The sequence below is a fragment of the Rhinatrema bivittatum genome, chromosome 3 (genome assembly GCF_901001135.1).
Source record: "Rhinatrema bivittatum chromosome 3, aRhiBiv1.1, whole genome shotgun sequence".
NCBI classification, from domain to species: Eukaryota; Metazoa; Chordata; class Amphibia; order Gymnophiona; family Rhinatrematidae; genus Rhinatrema; species Rhinatrema bivittatum.
Genome location: NC_042617.1, coordinates 265,837,446 through 265,856,123, shown reverse-complemented (window position 1 = coordinate 265,856,123; position 18,678 = coordinate 265,837,446). Strand labels below are relative to the sequence as shown.

Sequence of the window (18,678 nt, the reverse complement as noted above, 5' to 3'; positions counted from 1 at the left end):
CATGATAATGTCCAATGATATACTACATCGTATCATTTTTATTATTTTTGTACTATAAATTCTTGGAAGTACTGCTCATGACAGTGCTCCACTCTTTGTAGCAAGCAGTTTTTTTTATTATTATTATATTCTGCCTTGCAGGTACTTCAAAGCAGATTACATTCAAGTACTGCAGTGTTTCCAGGTCCCTATTTATTTATTTATAACTTTTCTATACCGAAGTTCAAATAACAGAGTTACTTATCACTATGGTTTACATTTCAACCATAATATAGACAGTAACAAATAATTGTCTTACAATGAAACAAGGAGGAAATAAACTTGGATAACTTAAGGGGAAAAAACTTAGACTAAATTAAATGTGGCCCTTAGACTGTATCCCTAGAGGGATACAGTCTAAGGGCCACATTTGCTAAGCATTTTTCCCGTAGAAAAATACGAGAAAAGCCTTACGGGTAGATTTTTAAAGAAGCGCATGTGCGTCCATGTGCGCGCGCTAACATGGACGCACACATGAACGTGTCAATTTTATAACATGTGTGCACCGGCGCACGCATGTTATAAATATGTTGGGCCGTGTACACATGCCCGCCGGGTTTTTGTAATCCGCACATGCATGTGTGGGCGGCGCGCACAAAGGGGGGCAAGATTTAGGCAATTCCCACGCTGCAACACATCACGGCCTTCCCCAGTTCCCCCCCAGTCCACTCCAATTAAGACTGGGAGGGAACTTCCCTACCCCGCTGTCTAACCTTCCTTTCCCTTCCCTTCCCTCCCCTCACCTCACCTCCCGTCCCCTAAACTTACCCTACCTTATCTTTTTTTTTCAACTTGCTGCTCCTCCACAGCAGTAGTAACTTGCCAGCGCGCGCTTCCCCGGCACAGCAGCAAATAGCTGCTGTACCGGCTGCCCCTTTATCTTGGCCCGGCACTTCAGCGAGAAACCACCGTTTTTTTACGTGTGCAGGGGAATAAAAATTTGTCAGTTAGTAAATCAGGTCCTAAGTTTGTACCTGAAGCAAAGGAGCAGCAACATGTTTTAGTGGCATGACCACTTTGCCAATAAAATTGCACCGATTAGTATTGGTGACAGTTAATTCCCCCCAACATTCATGACTCGTTATTTTATTCAAGTAAACTGAAAACTATCTGTTAAGCCAAAGAAATAAACCTGGGTGTATGATGAGATAGCACATTCCAACTTTAGGAAAATAACCCTCAATATATTGGCTGAAGAAAAAGCGATGTGATCAGACCTGCATACATGTCATTAGATTAGGGAGGTAGCTGAAGTGTTCTTTCATCATTAGAGTTTTCTGCCATAGTTTGCATATAGTGGAAAAAACATAGTCCTTTGCCATAAGCTGTTCTATGTTTTAAGTATTTATTTACCACAGGAAACCACAATCTCTGACTTTCATTTTTTTTTTTCATTATATGTCAGAGAATTTATGAAGTTTGACAGATGTGTTTACATCTTCTGTTTTTTTTTAAAATGCATAATATATATTTTCTTTTTTTTAAAATTTAGATCCCCAAATTTATTATTGACCAAATAAGAAAGCAAAATCTTGAAAGCCAGAAGAAACTCTCGAAAGACAGGGCTATGAAGAAACTGCTGAAGAAGATGGCCTATGACAGAGAAAAACACGACAAACAAGACAAGAGCTTAAATGACGTAAGAAAATGTGGCTGAGCTTGTTCGTATTCTATTCTGAATTAAAACTCAGTTTATCGTTAATAGTATTTGGAAGAAGTGTGAGGTTAAGTCGAGGTCCATGTGGGATGGGGGTACCTGGGACAGTTCCACTCAGGCCTGACTATAGTAAGAGGCATAGACAAACAAATTCTCTCCCAGATAGTCACTACTGCAGTCAGTAAGCTTGCATGAGAAAGGGGGGGGGGGGGGGGGATGGATAGGCTTCACTTCCTGGAGGAGGAGGAGGAGCTAGAGGAGGAAGAAGAGAAGAAAATGAAAGTAAAGGAGGGGAGGAGAAGAGGAAGTTAGAGTGATAGGAAAAATGAAGGGAAGGGGACACGAATAAAGCAGCATTTTCAGCTAAAATGAAATGGTAACACTAGCTGAGGTGTGATGAAGAAATATTAGAAATGAGCAATGGGGGTGTGTTTATATTGATTTTGCTGCCATCCAGTAAAGCCGGGGCTCTCAGTTGTAGTCCTCAGGCTCTCCATCTGCAGTAGATCTGTTTTTAAAATTAAAAAAAAAAAAAAGGAAATATATCTGTCTTGTGAACCAAGTTAATCTCTTGAGTGTTCATTATGGCTATCCTGAAAACTAGACCTGCCAAGTTGGCCTGACACTGCAATAAAGTACCTTGTTTAAGATTAGCACACGAGGCTACTTGTCTGAATATTTTTTTGCCCCAGAGCCTGTAATTTTTCTTTTGACTCCGAATTTAGAAGATTATGAACATCCAAAGTTTATATTCCACACTCTGCTACTGGCTTTCTGTGATACTATGGTAAATCCCTTTACTTATAGAATGATAATCATAATAATATGAATGGTGACATAAGATACTTTGACTCCGACTTATACAAAAGCTACTTATGAATGTAAAAGTTACAAGCTGTCTTGGTAATGATAGACCCAATGAGCTTCAAGTCTCCTTCCATCAAAAATTGTCCATATCTTAAATAATGTGAAGTACAAGAGCTGGCACGTCTTTTGGGCCTCTCTTCCACTGTGCTTCTAAAAACATGGTAGCTCTCAAAATACGCTAGGAAATGGCATCCAGAGACGTCATAAGCCATCAACTCTGGAATAAATGGTGTGGCCTCACAATGGGTGATTACTCCTCATTTTGATGGTGTGTTTGCTATATTGTCTAATCACGCTCTTCCTTTTAATTGATGTATTATAAAGATACAGTGGTTGCTCATGGCTAACAGAACTCCCCTGGCACAGAAAGTATAATCAAAATACCCAAAGAAACAGTAAATCCAAAATTAATACCAATTTATTATTCCTCTTAAACATTCTTTTTATAAAATATATCTAAATAGACTCGGGCTTACTGTCTACAAAACACTTCTCATATTCTTTAACACTGAATTGAAATCTGACAGTGATTGTCTGTACTCACAAAATGTGCACTCTTTCATAAAATAAATCTACATTTATTTTATTTTTATTTACGATTTTTATATACCGACGTTCATTTCAAAAAGAGATATCACATCGGTTTACAATAAGGTACAATAGGTAATTCACTATCCCCTAAAAGGGCTTACAATCTAAAATGCATAGACAAAAACTTATATCTACAAACGCTTATCATAAACAATCATTACCCAATAATAGGCAGCCATATGTCAAATGTTCCATTAGAGTGTAAAGCTCATCAAACTTTGATAATACTGTTGTAATACTTAAATATTTCTTAAAGCAACCCACTGTCTGCCAAAAATTTCTTATAGTGAAATCAGTGGAACAGTGTTGCATCACTTCATTTCATATGGCAGTCATTTCATATGGCAGTTGATTCTGTTATAACTTTACTTGCGGCAAAGGACATATCACATAAAGCGATGCTCTATTCCTTCAATTACTGGCAGCTGATTCTCCTATAAATTTTCCTGTGGCAAAAGCCATGTCCTGAACTCTGCTTTGAACCTTCCATGTAGCTGGAAAGAATGACAAAATGCAACCAATCTTGAAGTATCCTGCATGGTCTGAGATCAGAGCAACAATTCACAACTAGCCCATCTACCTCGTTTATAGGACCAATGGATAATGCCCTTGGGATAGCCCCTATCTTTGAATCTCTCTCACATTTCTGAAGCCTGAGCTTTATATTCTGCAGTAGTGGAGTATAATTTCCTAAGTCTCAAAAACTGACCCGTGGATAAATTTTGTCAGTTTCTTAGCATGACAACTATCATAAGAACATAAGAAGTTACCTTATTGGGTCAGACAGACGGTCCATCAAACCCAGCATCCTGTTTCTAACAATGGCCAATCCAGGCAACAAGTTCCTGGCAAATACCCAAACATTAAATAGCTCTTTTGCTACTAATGCCAGTAATAGCAGTGGCTATTCCCTAAGTCAGCTTGATTAATAGCAGTTTATGGACTCCAGGAACTTATCCAAACCTTTTTTAAACCCAGCTACACAAAATGCCTTAACCACATCCTCTGGCCATGAATTCCAGAGCTTAATAGTGTGTTGAGTAAAAAATAATTTCCCTCTGATTTGTTTTAAATGTGCTGCTTACTAACTTCATGGAGTGTCCCCTAGTCCTTGTATTATTGGAAAAAAGTAATTAACCAATTCATGCCAAAGTATTTAAAGCAGACTAATGCATTTAACTCCGCGTTAAAAATCCTAACAACAGTCTGTGGGTCAAAAGTACCTGCAGACTTCACCTACGCAGGCTACTCGAAAATTACCCATTATAAATATAAAGATTAAAACACTGCAAGAATAATAAGAATCAATCAAAAATAAGCCCTAGAAAATAGAAAGTTAAAAATTAATACAAATAATTTCTGTGGCTCAAAGCTAATCTAATGTATTTTCTAAAACAAAAAAAGTGTCCCTATACATGAAATAACTGGTCAAGGAATTTACTGGAAAGAGGATGGATTTTTCACGCCCATCAAATTCACATTTAATAGCATTTTATTTAATGCCCAGCACAGTGAACGAGATTGCAGTTTTGTTGTACAATACATGGTGTGTAAAAATCTTGTTTATTTAATACATATTCACCACCACAAGACTTTTAGTTTAAGTTGAGGACATCTTGTGGCAGAATATGGAACTGAAGAGGCCTTCTAATGATGCATAGCTTACTGATAAGATATGTTTCTGTTGTGATACTGTGAGAGACTCTTCCAGTTGTATGTCATGGTAAGAGTCTTGCTGAAACGATAAGGGGGAGCAGCAGTTGAGATGAGAGGACAGCTTTGAGCAGGGGCCTTTTCCTCTGCTTATTTCTGGGCCCTCAGAATCTTCCTCGTCCTCTTCTTACCGAGCCGCAAAAGTGAAAAAATTCCTGGGCCCCTTAACTAGAAAAGGCCTTAAAGAATGTAAAGTTAGCATACAACAAATTGAATGATTCATGTGATAAGCAGGTTCTGCAGCTCTGTGCTGTGGGCCTGCTGCTCTCTGGGCAGTGCAGAAGGTGCTGCAGGATTTGCCCTACATCTGATTTTCGCTTAAACATCATAGTGAAGTTACTGCCAGCCTTTGTCTGCAGTGTCAAATTAGGAGGTAGAATCCCTCAAGGTAATAAATAAAATTGCAGAGGCAGGTTAAATCTGCATAAAAAGGAGGACAGATTTGGTTAATAGGCAAAGTAGCATGGCTCATATTTTAAAGTTTACAATTTATTTATTTTATTTATTTATTTAGCCGTTTGCACATTGTATTGGTTTACATATAACCAAAAACAATTAGGCAGAGCCTTGGAACAATTAGGCAGAGCTCTTACAAGGAAAAAGGAACAATCAATAATGTGAGGGAAGGAAACAGTAAAACAAATGTATGTTAAAAATACGAGGAACTTATAATACATGATATTCTAAAATACTAAGAAAAATATATATTATTCTAGAGTACTAAAGAACGAGATACGGTGATCTAAAGTACAAAGGTACAGAAACATTTAGTCGTTCCAGAGCGATGCTCGTGGAAAATTTACAGGGCAGTAAAATAAAAGTCTATGCTGAATAGAAGGTTACATAAAGATCTTGAGGAGGGGATCAAGGGGATTCATTATTTTTCTTTGTCAACAAGCGGAATGAATTGGCCACGCTAATGAATGACGTTATCTGACAGTGCCGAGAGCGCGCTTCTCAGAGGTCAGGAAACTCTGGAAAAACTTTCTGAGCGTATGTGGAAAGACCACACAGTCTGTCTCCACATGCATACCTCGGTTTCTTTTTTCCATTTTGCTAACCTGACTGTTTTTTGTAAACCTTCCTGCCTAGGAACAGAGAGCTTTCATCTTTTTCCTATTTACTATTTCCCTCTTAGAAGGGAATTTTTTTTTTCCTTTGGTCAAAAATCCCTTCCCCAGTTGAGAAAAAGCACCCTTTAACCTACAGGATTTTATCCCTCTGGATGGTAAACAGGAATCTTATCCAAAACCTTTTATTGCAGAAAATCTCTTAAGCCTCAAAAATCTGTACAAGCTTAAACTCCCAAGCCTCTCCCATCTCTCTCTCTCTAGATGCCTGTAAAAGCATCTTAAATAACTTCTTACCCTCACCCATTCTCTTTGGGGAAATGAACCTCCTATTTTCGCCAACCCTGTCTATATCAAACCATCATTCACTCTGCAGGACAGATTTTCCAATCCCTCTTTTATACCCCTCCATACAGCAAGGATGCTTGCAATTTGCAAGAGCTCTGCACTTACACAGAATTCACTGACCTCTCACTGACCCGGGAGAGCAGGAACCTTCCAGAAACGTCTAGCAAACTCTCTTTAGTGACCCTAGGTACAGTTACATTTATACTGATTTATCTGTTCCTTATTTTATTTCCTAAATTTTCTGAAACCCATAAAACATCTTTTTATGTTTTCTTCATCCAAAATAGTAAACACAATGGGGTAGATTTTAAAAAGCATTTACTCGAGCAAAACTGGTTTTTGCTCGAGTAAATACACTTTACTCAAGTAAGTGGGCTTTTCAAAATTGCTACAATATATGCCATTGAATTGTCCATAGGATTTACTCAAGTAAGTGCACTTTACTCGAGTAAATAGCTTTTGAAAATTGCTACGATAGTATGTCACATTTACATGCGTAACTCCTTTGAAAATGACCCCCAATATGTGAGTTTAGACATAAGATACATAATTTCTGAGCTGTCTTTCTTGGACAACATATCCTGTAGAGACTGGCACAGTTGTTCAGTGCCTGTAAAAGGGACAAACTCTGATTGTGTCATGCATTAAATTACTGAAATTATCATGGTAAGCCACTTCATGAGATATTGGCAGAAATGCAGTCATTACAAATTTGTAATGTTTAATTACATGCATTTGTTTCCCCCTTAACATTAGAAATCTTTAAAAATGATACTAGGGGTCACATCTGTTAAAGGCTGTAAAGGAAGCTGTGGAAAATAGCTATTTGGGAGGATTGGCTAAATATTTTAAACCATATTCTGAGATTGTAAACCTGCATCTTGGGAGCCCAGATAGCGTCACAGGCCATTAATGAGCTTATAATGAGGTATTTGGAGCCGGCTCAGTTCCAAAGCACGGAATATATTTACTTTATTAAAAAATGCATAAGCTGCTTTATGCCTTTTTTGGACTTGCATTCTGCTGCAGTTGGTCATCTATAGAAAAAGGCGGAGGAAATGCATGTTTGATAGATGATGTGAAAGAGCCCAAACCGGCTAGGTTTAAATCAGCTCTCGCTGCTGTGTTAGTCTCAAGCACATATTTGGCCCAGCTCCATAGACTATAATAGGAAAGGAAACCACAGCCAAACACACACAATCTTTTTTTTTTTTCTCCTCGCAGTTATCCCTTTCCCCCCCACCCTCAAAGGTAATGAGTTAGCAAGCTACAAAGCTGCTAGGAATAAAAGAAATCATAGGAGCTTCTGTGTAGTTGCATTTGTGTTTTCACATGGTGAGTGTGTGGCATTCTCCTATGGAAGTCGCTATGTTTTGTATCTGAAGTAGTCTAGATTTTACACCCCACAAGTCATTTGCTTCTGTCTCTGTTCTGCGTGCATGCTGTGATGCGGTTTAGATTCTGCGTTTTGGGAGTGGTCTGCTGTTACATTCCAAGCAAAAATATGTGCTGTTTGGGGCAGATTTTCAAAGAGGTACGCACGTAAGAGATGCACGTACCCCCCGAAAACCTGCCCCAAGTTCCCCCTGCGTGCGCCGAGCCTATGTTGAATAGGCTCGACGGCGCGCACAAGCCTCAGGATGCGTATCGGGGGCGTGTCGCGATGGCGCATTATTCGGGGGCGGGGCCACTGGCGTGGTTCCAGCCTGGGGGCATTTCGGGGGCATGGTCGAGGCCTCCGAATCTGCTCCTGGGCCAGGGAATTGCGTGGTCGGTGCGCGCGAGTTACGCCTGCCTTGGGCGTGCAGAGTGAGTGGTGTCTTAATAGACCTCCAGTGTGTCCCTATCCTTTGCTACATTGTGTCCCTTCTTGTTGATGGTTGTGCAGTCTTGTCACTTTCTCTTTTCTGCCCTCTTCATTTTTTCCATGAGTACACAGACCATGCAGCACTCTCCAAAGGACCTGACTCCTCCATTTCCAGCTTGCACTTAGTAGATAATATGCCCTGGAATTTACTCTGAAGTGAAAGAGGTGGCTTTTTGGAGCAGTGGCATAGCCATGGGTGGGCTGGGTGGGCAGTTGCTCACCCAATTTGGGCCCAGGCACACCCAACCGGGATCCCATCCCTGTGACGGCGAAGAGGAGCAACGGAGCTGCAAGGCCAGGCTTGGCGCAAACACATGTGCATGGCACACTCGGTGAGGCGGAAGGCTGGCAGAAGCAGGAGAGGCCATGGGTCACCAGCGGAGCCCAACCAGCCGACGGCCCATGGTCTTACCTGCTGCCGTACAGCCCAGTGATCTTCCTGCTTGGGGGGGGGAGCTTCCTTCGCCCCCACAAGCAGGAAGATCGGTGGGCCGTATGGCCCAAAGATAGCAGGAAGCCCTGGGTGCCATGGTGGAGCTCATGTCACCATGGCCCAATGGAAACAGGAGACCATGATGTGTATGAGCTTGTATATATATGCCTGTGTGAGAACCTGTGGGGCAGAGTTTCAAAGGGATATGCGCATAACCCCAAAAACCCGCTCCTGTGCGCGCCGAGCCTATTTTGCATAGGCTTGGCAACGCGCGAATGTCCTGGGGCTTGAAAAAAGGGGTGGGCCGTGGGTGGTCCGGGGCGGGGGCATGGCCAGAGGCCTCCGAAGGCCTGCTAGGCCGGAGAATCATGCGCCGGCATTTGGTCGGCGCGCACAACCTACGCCTGCACAGAGGTAGGCGCAACTTAAATAATAAAGGTGGGGGGGGGATTTAGGTAGGACTGGGGGGCGGGTTAGATAAGAGAGGGGGGGGGCGAAAAGAAAGTTCCCTCCGAGGCTGCGCCGATTTGGAGCGGCCTTGGAGGGAACGGGGAAAGCCATCAAGGCTCCCCTAGGGCTCAGTGCGTGCAAGGTGCACAAGTGTGCACTCTCTTGCGCACGCCGACCCTGGATTTTGTAACGTGTGCAGCTGCGCGCACATGTTATAAAATTTGGCATCGATTTGTGCCTGCCAGGTTGTGCGAACAAATCTACACCCGCGCGTAGGTTAGAAAATCTGGCCCTGTGTGTATAGGTGGGTGAGAATGGGAGCTTGAAGTGTGGATATGTGGATGAGATTGGGAGCTTGAATGGGTGCATAAGAATGGGAGCCGGGGGGGGGGGGTGAGAGTGTGAAAGCTTGTGTGTGTGAGGGAGTCTGTGAAAGAAAGCATGTGTGTGAGTGTGAGGAAGGAAGGGAAGACAGAAGGAGAAGAGAGACACTGAAAAGGAATTAGAAAATGAGCAACAAGGGAAAAATGGGAAAAAGAGACCAGGACCAACTGATTAGAAAAATGCAAAGATCAGACAACAAAGGTAAACAAAAAAAATTATTTTGAGATTTTAGCAATTTTAATATACCATCTTTGGTAGAGATGTGCATTCGTTTTTGCCGAAAATCGGGATTTTCCTGTTTTTTCGCGAAAAATCATTTTTCGGGTTAGTGCGTGCTAACGGGAGTTAGCGCGCATTAACAAAATGTTTTATTTATTTATTTAAAAGCTTTTCTATACCGGTATCCGTGGGTACATCATATCAGTTTACACAGAACTTAATGAGATACATAGAACAGGGAGGGGGAAACGGGAGCAACGGGTAGCACAAAATTAGGGGGTAAATGTACAAAGGAACCTTAATTATGGTAACAAGATAAAATATAGTATAAAGGACAGTAACTAATATACACTAGAAATAAAGTATAGGATAACAATGGATAAAATCTAAAATACGAGGAGTATTGTACATTATATAAGGTAGTGGGGGATAATATATGGAATACAGGTGAGTAACTGATGTACAGGATAACAAGGGGTCATATATAAAATAACAATCTGTTTTTGTTGGCGCACACTAACTCAAAAAATGATTTTTTGTGAAAAAAAAAAACCCCGAACCGCAAAAAGACAACATTTCCTGTGGCCGCCAAAAAACGAAGAATGACGCAAACACAAAAAATGATTCACATCTCTTATATTTTTGTATTTTGTTCTTCAGTATTCCACTGTCCAGAGTCTAGTTTCTCAGGCTTTCTATTTATTTTATCTACATGTTTCTGTTTCTAATTTGTAGTCTCTTATTTCTATATTAGGTAAAGGTCGGTCTCTGTTTTGCCTGTGTGTGTGACTGAAGTGCAGTATTTCTGCTAGTGTGTAGTTTCTCTGTAGTAGTCCAGCTTGTTCTGTTATTCCAGTAGGTGATGTATTAATGTTCTAGGGCCTGGTGTAGTATTTGCATTGCTGCTTTTTCATAAGGTTGCTGTTATTTGAATCCTGAAAGTCAGTACTGTGACTGAATGCCATGCCAAGGTGCTAGATGTCTTTCTTTGCAGGAGTTTGTGTTACTTCACAAAATAGCAGTGGAGGGATATTTTTTGCTGAGGTGACACCAGAATTTGAACATTTATATTTTTTTTCATGTTGTATTGTGAATTGTCCTAGCTCTTCTCTTTACCTGTTCTGATGATTAATAATATTTTTTTGCAGTTATGATGATTTCTGGCTTTCTGCAAAGAGGATTCATGAAATAATACATTAATTTTTGTTTTATCACATGATTGGATCTAATTGTTTTCTTTGCTTTTTACATGATATACTTACTATGCACTACAATAAATATAAAGTAAATTAATACAGATAAATAAGGAATTTTTAATGCTGCTAGGTGCTTGAAATAATTGAGGAAAAATATTTTAAAGTTTCAAGCATGATGCATAATGTAGTCCTGGGGGATTTCTGCGCTACTGCAGAGCGCAGAATTTGCGCAGAATTCCCCCACCCCCTGTGCAGAAAATGGCAGAGGAGATCCCGGCACGCCGCGAATGGAGCGCCCGAAGATGAAGGCTCCAGTGTGCCGTTCGTGGCGATGATGAAGGCCCTGTGTGCTGTGGGACGCGCTACTCTTGCGGTAATGATGAAGGCCCCGGCGTACCATTTGCGGTGAAGATGAAGGCCCCTGTTTGCTGCGGAGTATGTTTTGCTGGTGGTGAAGATGAAGGCCCAAGTGAGTGAATGTGTGTGTGTGTGTGTGAGAGAGGAGATGGGGGGGTGGGAGGGGAGGGGGTGTGAAAGAGGGGAGAGGGGAGGGTGAGAGAGAGCAGGGGGATGAGCAGGAGGGTGTGAGAGAGAGCATGGGAGGTGAGAGTGCGGGGGGGATGCTCGAATGTGGATGCGAGAGGGAGGGAGCCTATATGAGATTGTGAAAGTGTGTATATGTGTGAGAGATTGGGAGCACGTGTGTATGAAAAAGGGATCCTGTGTATGTGAGGGTGCTAGCCTGTGTGAAGAGATTGTGTATGTGTGAGAGAGAGCCTGTGTGAAGGGGTGCATGAGAGAAAGAGAGAGACATAGGTAGCCTGTGTGAGGATGTATGTGTGAGAGAGAAAGGGAGCTTGTGTGGGTGTGTATGCAAGAGAGGGACCCTGTATGAGGGGATGTGAGTGTGCGAGAGAGTGAGGAAGCCTGTATGAGGGTGTGTGTATGTGTACTAGAGGGAGGGAGCGTGTGTTTGAGAGAGGGAGGGACAGAGAGAGCCTGTGTGAGGGGCAGTACTGAGAATGGGATCAAACTCTGGGACTGGTGATAGAGTGGAAAGGGGTTGAGCTTAGAGGTAGAGGGGAGAGATACTGGCAGGTGAAGGAGGGGGCTTGAGAGGGAAAAGTGGCCAAGGGAGAGCGAGTGGAAGGGACACAGTGAATTTCTAGGGAAATTCTGCTCAAAATATTTAAAATTCTGCATCTCTAAATAATAACTGTTTTCTGTATTAATTTAAAATTTAATTACTTAGACTGTCATGTAAATTGTGTTATTTTGACCAATATAACATTTGCAGAATTTTGTGGAATTTTAAGTTTTTGTGTGAAGAATTTTAAATTTTTTTGGGCAGAATTCCCCCAGGAGTAATAATCGCTGTTGCAAACTACTTAGAAAAGCCATTGGGTGCAGTATATGGCATTATTTATCAATAAGAATATAACTAGTAGGTCTCAGACTTGCATTCCTACAGCCCACCTATATTAACCTTAAGCCCACTCAAATAATCAATTCTGGCTACGCCACTGATTTGGAGATGGTTCTGCCTCCTGTTTTGCTTGTCATTTTCTAGTTTCTGTAGTGTCTGTGAACCAGTTTGTCTCATTGCCTTTTTATCTCTTTCAGTCCCATCTTGACATGCTGCTTCTCCTCTTCTTGTATAGCTCATATTAAGAGAAGGCTGCTACTGCTGCCACTGCCTCCTCCCTCCCCAGACCCTAATCGAGAGAGGTATTTCAAAAGGAAGAAAACACCTTTATCCAAAGCTTCTTTCCTTAAGGCTAAAAACTCCTTTCTCTGTAATTGGGTAGATCTGATCAGATCTGGAAACATCCAGATCTGCCCATAGAAGGTACTTAATCTATTTCGGAAAAAATATTTCAATATATTATCCTTATCCATTATGAAGGCAAATTGTATGAATAATATTCCTCTTTTTTTTATTTCCAACTCTTGTGATTTCTCAAGTAGCTCAGAAATATTTAAAGACTCTTTAATTTTCTCTTTCTCCTCCTGTTATCTCTTTTTTTTTCTCCTACATAGAAGGCTCTGACTATAACTGGGTAGCATTGTTCAGGTAATTTAAGAACATTCAAAACGTAAGATTTAAACAGTTTGGTCGGCCCTAGATGTTCTGAGATAGGAAAATTAATCACCCTTATATTTAAAGACTTAATAGTATTTTCGAGCTTTTCTAATCTCTTTTGGACCTCTAAATCAATTTTAATCTGTTGACCTTGTATTTTTTCAACTTGTATCACCTTGGATTCTATCTCATTTATATTTTTTTTTTCTTGCAATTCTAGTTTCTGATTATTTTCTCTTACTGAATTATTGGTTACTCTAACTTCCTCAGTCAATTTCACAATTGATCTATCCAATTTTACCATATAATCCCAAAGAGAGACTAATGTCAGCTTACCAGGTTTCAGATCAACAGACTTTAACATTTCTTTTTTATTGAGTCCAACAACTTTTGGAGTACTTTCAACTCTTAACGTTACTGAAATATTTCCATCTTCTGTAGCTTCAGATACATTGATAGGTATCTGTGGTCTAAGTTCTTCTTTTGTTGCTCCTTTTAGATCTGCTGAAATTTCTCCTATTGAAAAGGGATAAACCCTTCCATGCCTGGAGGAGGTGGTGTTTCCAGTGCCCCTGGACCCAAAGATGTTTCAGTGACTATGAGAGGGATGTTTTGCTCTAACATCTCACCTAATGCAGTCTGTCCAACAGGGGTTACTGATAAGGGTGCAATCCACTCTGAAACGGACCTTTGCTTGGAATCAGTCTCGCCCAAAATAGAGGCTGGCCTTAACTTGGCCTTTCTCTTTGTGTGTGGCATAACAAATGAAAGGAAATAACTTTTTAGCAAAAGGCCCTTACTTCTACAATGGCAGCACTATTTAATATAGTAGAATCTCTTATGAAGGGAAGTAGCATATAAAATATATAAAAAAAAATTAAATAAAATAGGCAATAGGCATCCTGACTTGGGCACAATCTTGCATGCAAAGTCATTTGGGCAAGGCATGCCAAGTGAAATCAAAGGATAAGCTCTCTGGAAAGTGCAACTACATCCATTAGGGATGCACAGCACCAAAGCATTTACTATTCAGCTATAGGTGTCCCTTTCATTTCATTTGGCATTCCTTGCCCAAATGAGTTTGCATGTGAGATTGTGCCCAAGTCAGGATGCCCAGTGCCAGTCTTACATGCAAGGTCATTTTGGTCACACTGCGTCCAACTTCAAGCACTTGCCTCCTTACTCCTGTTTTAAAGCACTTTTTTTTTTTTTTAATTAACATTTTTATTGAAATGTATAGCAACAAACAACATAAACATAGACCGATAAGTATTCAAATAACAAGATTCATATATAAGCTATCGTTCTATCAGGCAATTAATGTCAATGAAAACACCACCATACAATATCCTGTATTCCCATCCCTCCCCAACCCACCCCCCTCCCCCATGCTGGAGATATGCAAGTAGGTAAGAGTGAGAGACTCCCTGAACAACCATCTGAGAAGCTATACGTCCAACCCTTCGGCCCGTTTCCGGAGTTGCCAAGTTCGGTATGGCAACCAGACCTTCTGATTAGAACCCCCCATAGCGGGTCGTCGTGGATTCTGATGGGCATGTACGAGGCTTAGGGTGTGCAGCCTAGGATATATTTTCGCAATTGCTAAAGGGCCAGTAGTCTTCCAATCTAGGGCTACTATACACTTCGCGGCTGCCAGTATATAGGTTATAAGTTTCCCCTGGGTGTGGGAGATATCCAGGGGCAGATTCAGCAGAACATGTTCGGGAGAAAGGACTACCTCTATCCCCATAATTTCTCGTATTAAGTTCATTACTGAGGCCCAGAAACGTGTCAGGAAAGGGCACGTCCACCACATATGGTAGAAAGTACCTATCTCTCCGCACCCCTTCCAACACCTCGGGTCGTAGGTACCTTTGTACTTATTTATCTTTTCAGGCGTACAGTACCAGCGATAAAGAATCTTATAGCGGTTTTCAGCTAATTGAGATTGTGGAACCCCCTTCTTGGTGTAAAGGAAGACCTGATCCCAAGTCTCGTCCGCCAAAGGGCGGGCGAGATCGCGTTCCCAGGCTCTCATGAAAGCGGGTTTGCTCTTGGGATCCCCATTAAGGTAATTGTACAACTGAGACATGGCTCTCCGCAGGGTATCTGCTTGCTCGCTCCAGACCTCAATCTGTGTTTTCCCTTTAGCTAAATCTCTCCCTACCTGCTCGGTGCGAAAAAAATGCCTTAGTTGCAAGTACGGATATACATGCTTGGGAGGTAAATCATAGGAGGACTGTAAGGACGGGAACGTAACCATGCCCTCCCGTCCCCAGAGCTGTCCGCAGCAGCCAATCCCTTTTGCGGCCCATAGCCGGAAATCTTTGGAGGAACCTCCCAGGGGGAACTGGTTATGATGATAGAGATTCGTACTATAAAAATATTGTCTGTCCTCGACCAAGCGCGGTTTCCATTTCTCCCATACCGACAGCGTATGCTGTGTAGTTGGTGGTAAAGGTTGCTGGGACCGTCGTGTATGTTTGGGCTGCCAAATAAGGGAGCCCAAGGGGATTGCTCCCACTTGCAATTGCTCTATCACCGCCCATTGCTTCTGTTCGCCCTTCCTATGCCAATCAAAAAGGGCCCTAAGTTGGGCAGCAACATAGTACCACTTCAAGTTAGGGACTCCGAGCCCTCCCCTCATCTTGGGTCTATACATAACATTCCTAGCGATCCGGGGTGGCCTCCTTTTCCAAATGTAGGAAAAAATCCGCCGCTGCCAACTGTTAATCAGGGCGTCGGATATGTGGATGGGTAGGGCCTGAAATAGATAGCCTAGTCGGGGAAGTATATTCATTTTGACCGAGGCGATCCTACCAAACCAGGAAAAGTAAAGTTCAGACCATCTATCCAGATCTTGAAAGATTTTATGGAGAAGTGGTGGATAGTTCAACTGATAAAGATCTTTGGGATCCTTGCTAATATAGACCCCCAGATATTTTATTTTAGTGGTCGCCCACCGGAACTGGAACTGTGTCTGCAATGCCAATAAGGCAGTAGCCGGCAATGTAATATTCAAGATTTCTGATTTCTCAATATTGAGCTTAAAGCCCGAAACTCCCCCGAAGGTGTGGAGGGCTGCCAGTGTTCCCCGTAGGGATTTGGCCGGGTCCGTCAGTGTAAACAAGATGTCATCTGCGAACATCGACATTTTGAAGGTCTTATCTTTAACCTGCACTCCTGTGATAGAGGTGCTAGCGCGTACCGTTATAGCCAGAGGTTCAAGAAACAGGGCGAATAGCAGGGGGGACAATGGGCACCCCTGCCGTGTCCCTCGCTGAATATCAAAGGCCTCGGAATACATTCCATTAACCTTAACCCTGGCAGTAGGCTTAGTGTAAAGCTGCCGAAGCCAGGACAAGAATTTATCCCCAAAGTTCATAGCCTGTAGGGTTTGAAACAAATAGGGCCACCGGACCATGTCGAAGGCCTTTTCCGCGTCCACCGACAACAAAACCATGGGTTGCGAGCTACTTCTAGCCCACCCTATTAAATCTACGATTTTGCGGATGTTATCCGCTGCCATCCGGCCCGGAATGAACCCGGCTTGATCTGTGTGTACCAGTTTTCCCATAACGCCGTTCATGCGATTCGCCAGTATTTTGGCGAGCAATTTTAGGTCAGTATTCAGTAGGGAGATGGGCCGGAATGACCCGCAACAAGTGTGGTCTCTCCCCGGTTTCCCTATAACAGTGATCCCCGCTTCATTGGATCCGGGTCTTAGGGACTCTCCATTCCTCAGGGAGTTAAACAATGTTTGCAGTGGGGCAATAAGTGCCTCAGAGAACGTTTTATAAAATTGCGGGGTGAAACCATCAAGCCCCGGTGCCTTGTTCGCCTTGAGGTCCTGTATCGCCCATTGGATCTCTAATGAAGTAATTTCACTGTCCAATCTATCCTTTTCCTCCTGATTTAAGGCCGGCAAGGTAATGTTGGCTAAGTAGCTCTGGATCTGCTCTGACGGTATTTGGGGTCGGTCATCATACAGAGCCCCATAAAATTCTTGGAACCGGGCTCTAATGGCCGGCGGCGCCGTCAAAGGCTCTCCTGTGGCAGACTTAATTTGTAGAATCTGATTGTGGGTTTGTCGCCTTTTTAAGAATCTAGCGAGTAGTTTCCCTGGTCTATTGCCCCACTCAAACTGCTCTAAGTTTAGCATCCTCAACCTATCCGCCATCTCCTCTGAGGTAAGCACTCTCAATGCCTCTCTGGCTTGCTGTAATTGAGTGTAGGTGCTAGCAGATAACGTTCGTTTGTGTTCCTGAGCTAGCGAGTCAATCTTCCCCAATATTTGTTGTGTGGACTCCAATTTAGTTCTTTTCACATAAGTGCCTCTAGAGATAAATTTCCCTCTCAATACTGCTTTCAAGCAGTCCCATATTAAAGTAGGTGCCCCTGTATTTACTGCTAAATAATCTCGAATATCATTTGTAATAGTGCTGCAAAACTGGACATCTCTCAAGAGGGTATCATTAAGTTTCCAAGACTTATAACCCGTTCTATCCGGGTGAGTGCGAATGTCTAATATGATAGAGGCATGATCGGACCATACAATGGACTGTACGTCTGTATTGGCAACTCGGGGCATGAGAGTCCTGTCCACCAGGAAGAGATCAATTCGTGAGTAAGAATTGTGGGGAGCAGAAAAGAATGTATAGTTACGCTCGCCTGGGTGCTGCTGCCTCCATACATCCACTAAGCTCCATTTGTCTAATAGAGATTTTAAGCTCCTCCTGTGGGGGCGCGAGCCCTCAGATGCCCCTTTGGAGTTGTCTACTGTAGGGTCTAGCGTCATATTGAAATCCCCAGCCAAAATGATCAACCCCTCTCCCTCTTTGCACAGAAGAGTATCCAATTTTGCATAGAATTCCTTCTGACCACTATTTGGAGCATATACATTTAAGATGGTATACATAACCCCCTGTAGTTCAAAGCATACCAGTAAAAATCAGCCCTCAGGATCCCCCACCTGTTTGCGGATGATATAGTCTTGCCCCTGGCAAAATAAAGTACAAACTCCAGCATATTTAGTGGCCGGGCGAGCTGCTGAGAAAAGCTTGTGCGCAAACATAGGCCAGTTGAGCAAATGCTCATATGTTTTAAAGCACTTTTAAAGCTTATTTCTGCATTAGTGCAGATTTTTCAGGTTAACTCACATTTTAGTGCTTTTTTTTTTTTCATTTAGCATGCTTTTTTTTGTTTACTCCTCAATTTCCATCCCATTAGCTTTCTGCATCCCGCTGGGACCTCTGTTTTTAACGCGTGTGTTGAATAAAACCCGTGCTAAAACTTAACTCCAATTTTAATGCAGAATTTATTACATCGGCCCCCCTTAGTTCTGAGAGTTCAAGTAGAGCAAATGATCTTCATTTCTTTCCCAGTATCCTGAACTCTCAAAGTACAGATGCCCGTACCTTGAGCAAACACATATTTTAGAACCGTGGTTAAATGCTTTGCCATGTGTGCATGTTGGCAAAGAGATTACATACAGTGTTATTTAAAGAGGATCAGGGGACTCAACTGCCCATCCCCCCAAGAAAGCAGCAGGCAGAGTACTATAACCACACATAATGATAAGAACCAGAAAAGGATGATATGAAACAGCCTTTTTTTTTTCAATCTTAAAAACTAACTCTCTAATTCTGTCCAGCTTATATATCAGAAATGCTCCTTGCACAATAAGCTGAAATCATGTTTCAGATAAAATTGCTATTAATCTTTGGACGATGCACTAATTGCTATGCCATTCTGGCACGAA

At 42.2% G+C, this 18,678-nt stretch overlaps 1 protein-coding gene across 1 annotated transcript in view; it reads left to right on the top strand.

The window, feature by feature from the left end:
• ARHGAP18 (Rho GTPase activating protein 18) overlaps nt 1-18,678 on the top strand; it is a 276,486-nt gene that overhangs the window by 223,227 nt on the left and 34,581 nt on the right. The window contains 1 exon segment of the mRNA XM_029596814.1: nt 1,532-1,678. Coding sequence (XP_029452674.1) covers nt 1,532-1,678 — 147 coding nt within the window.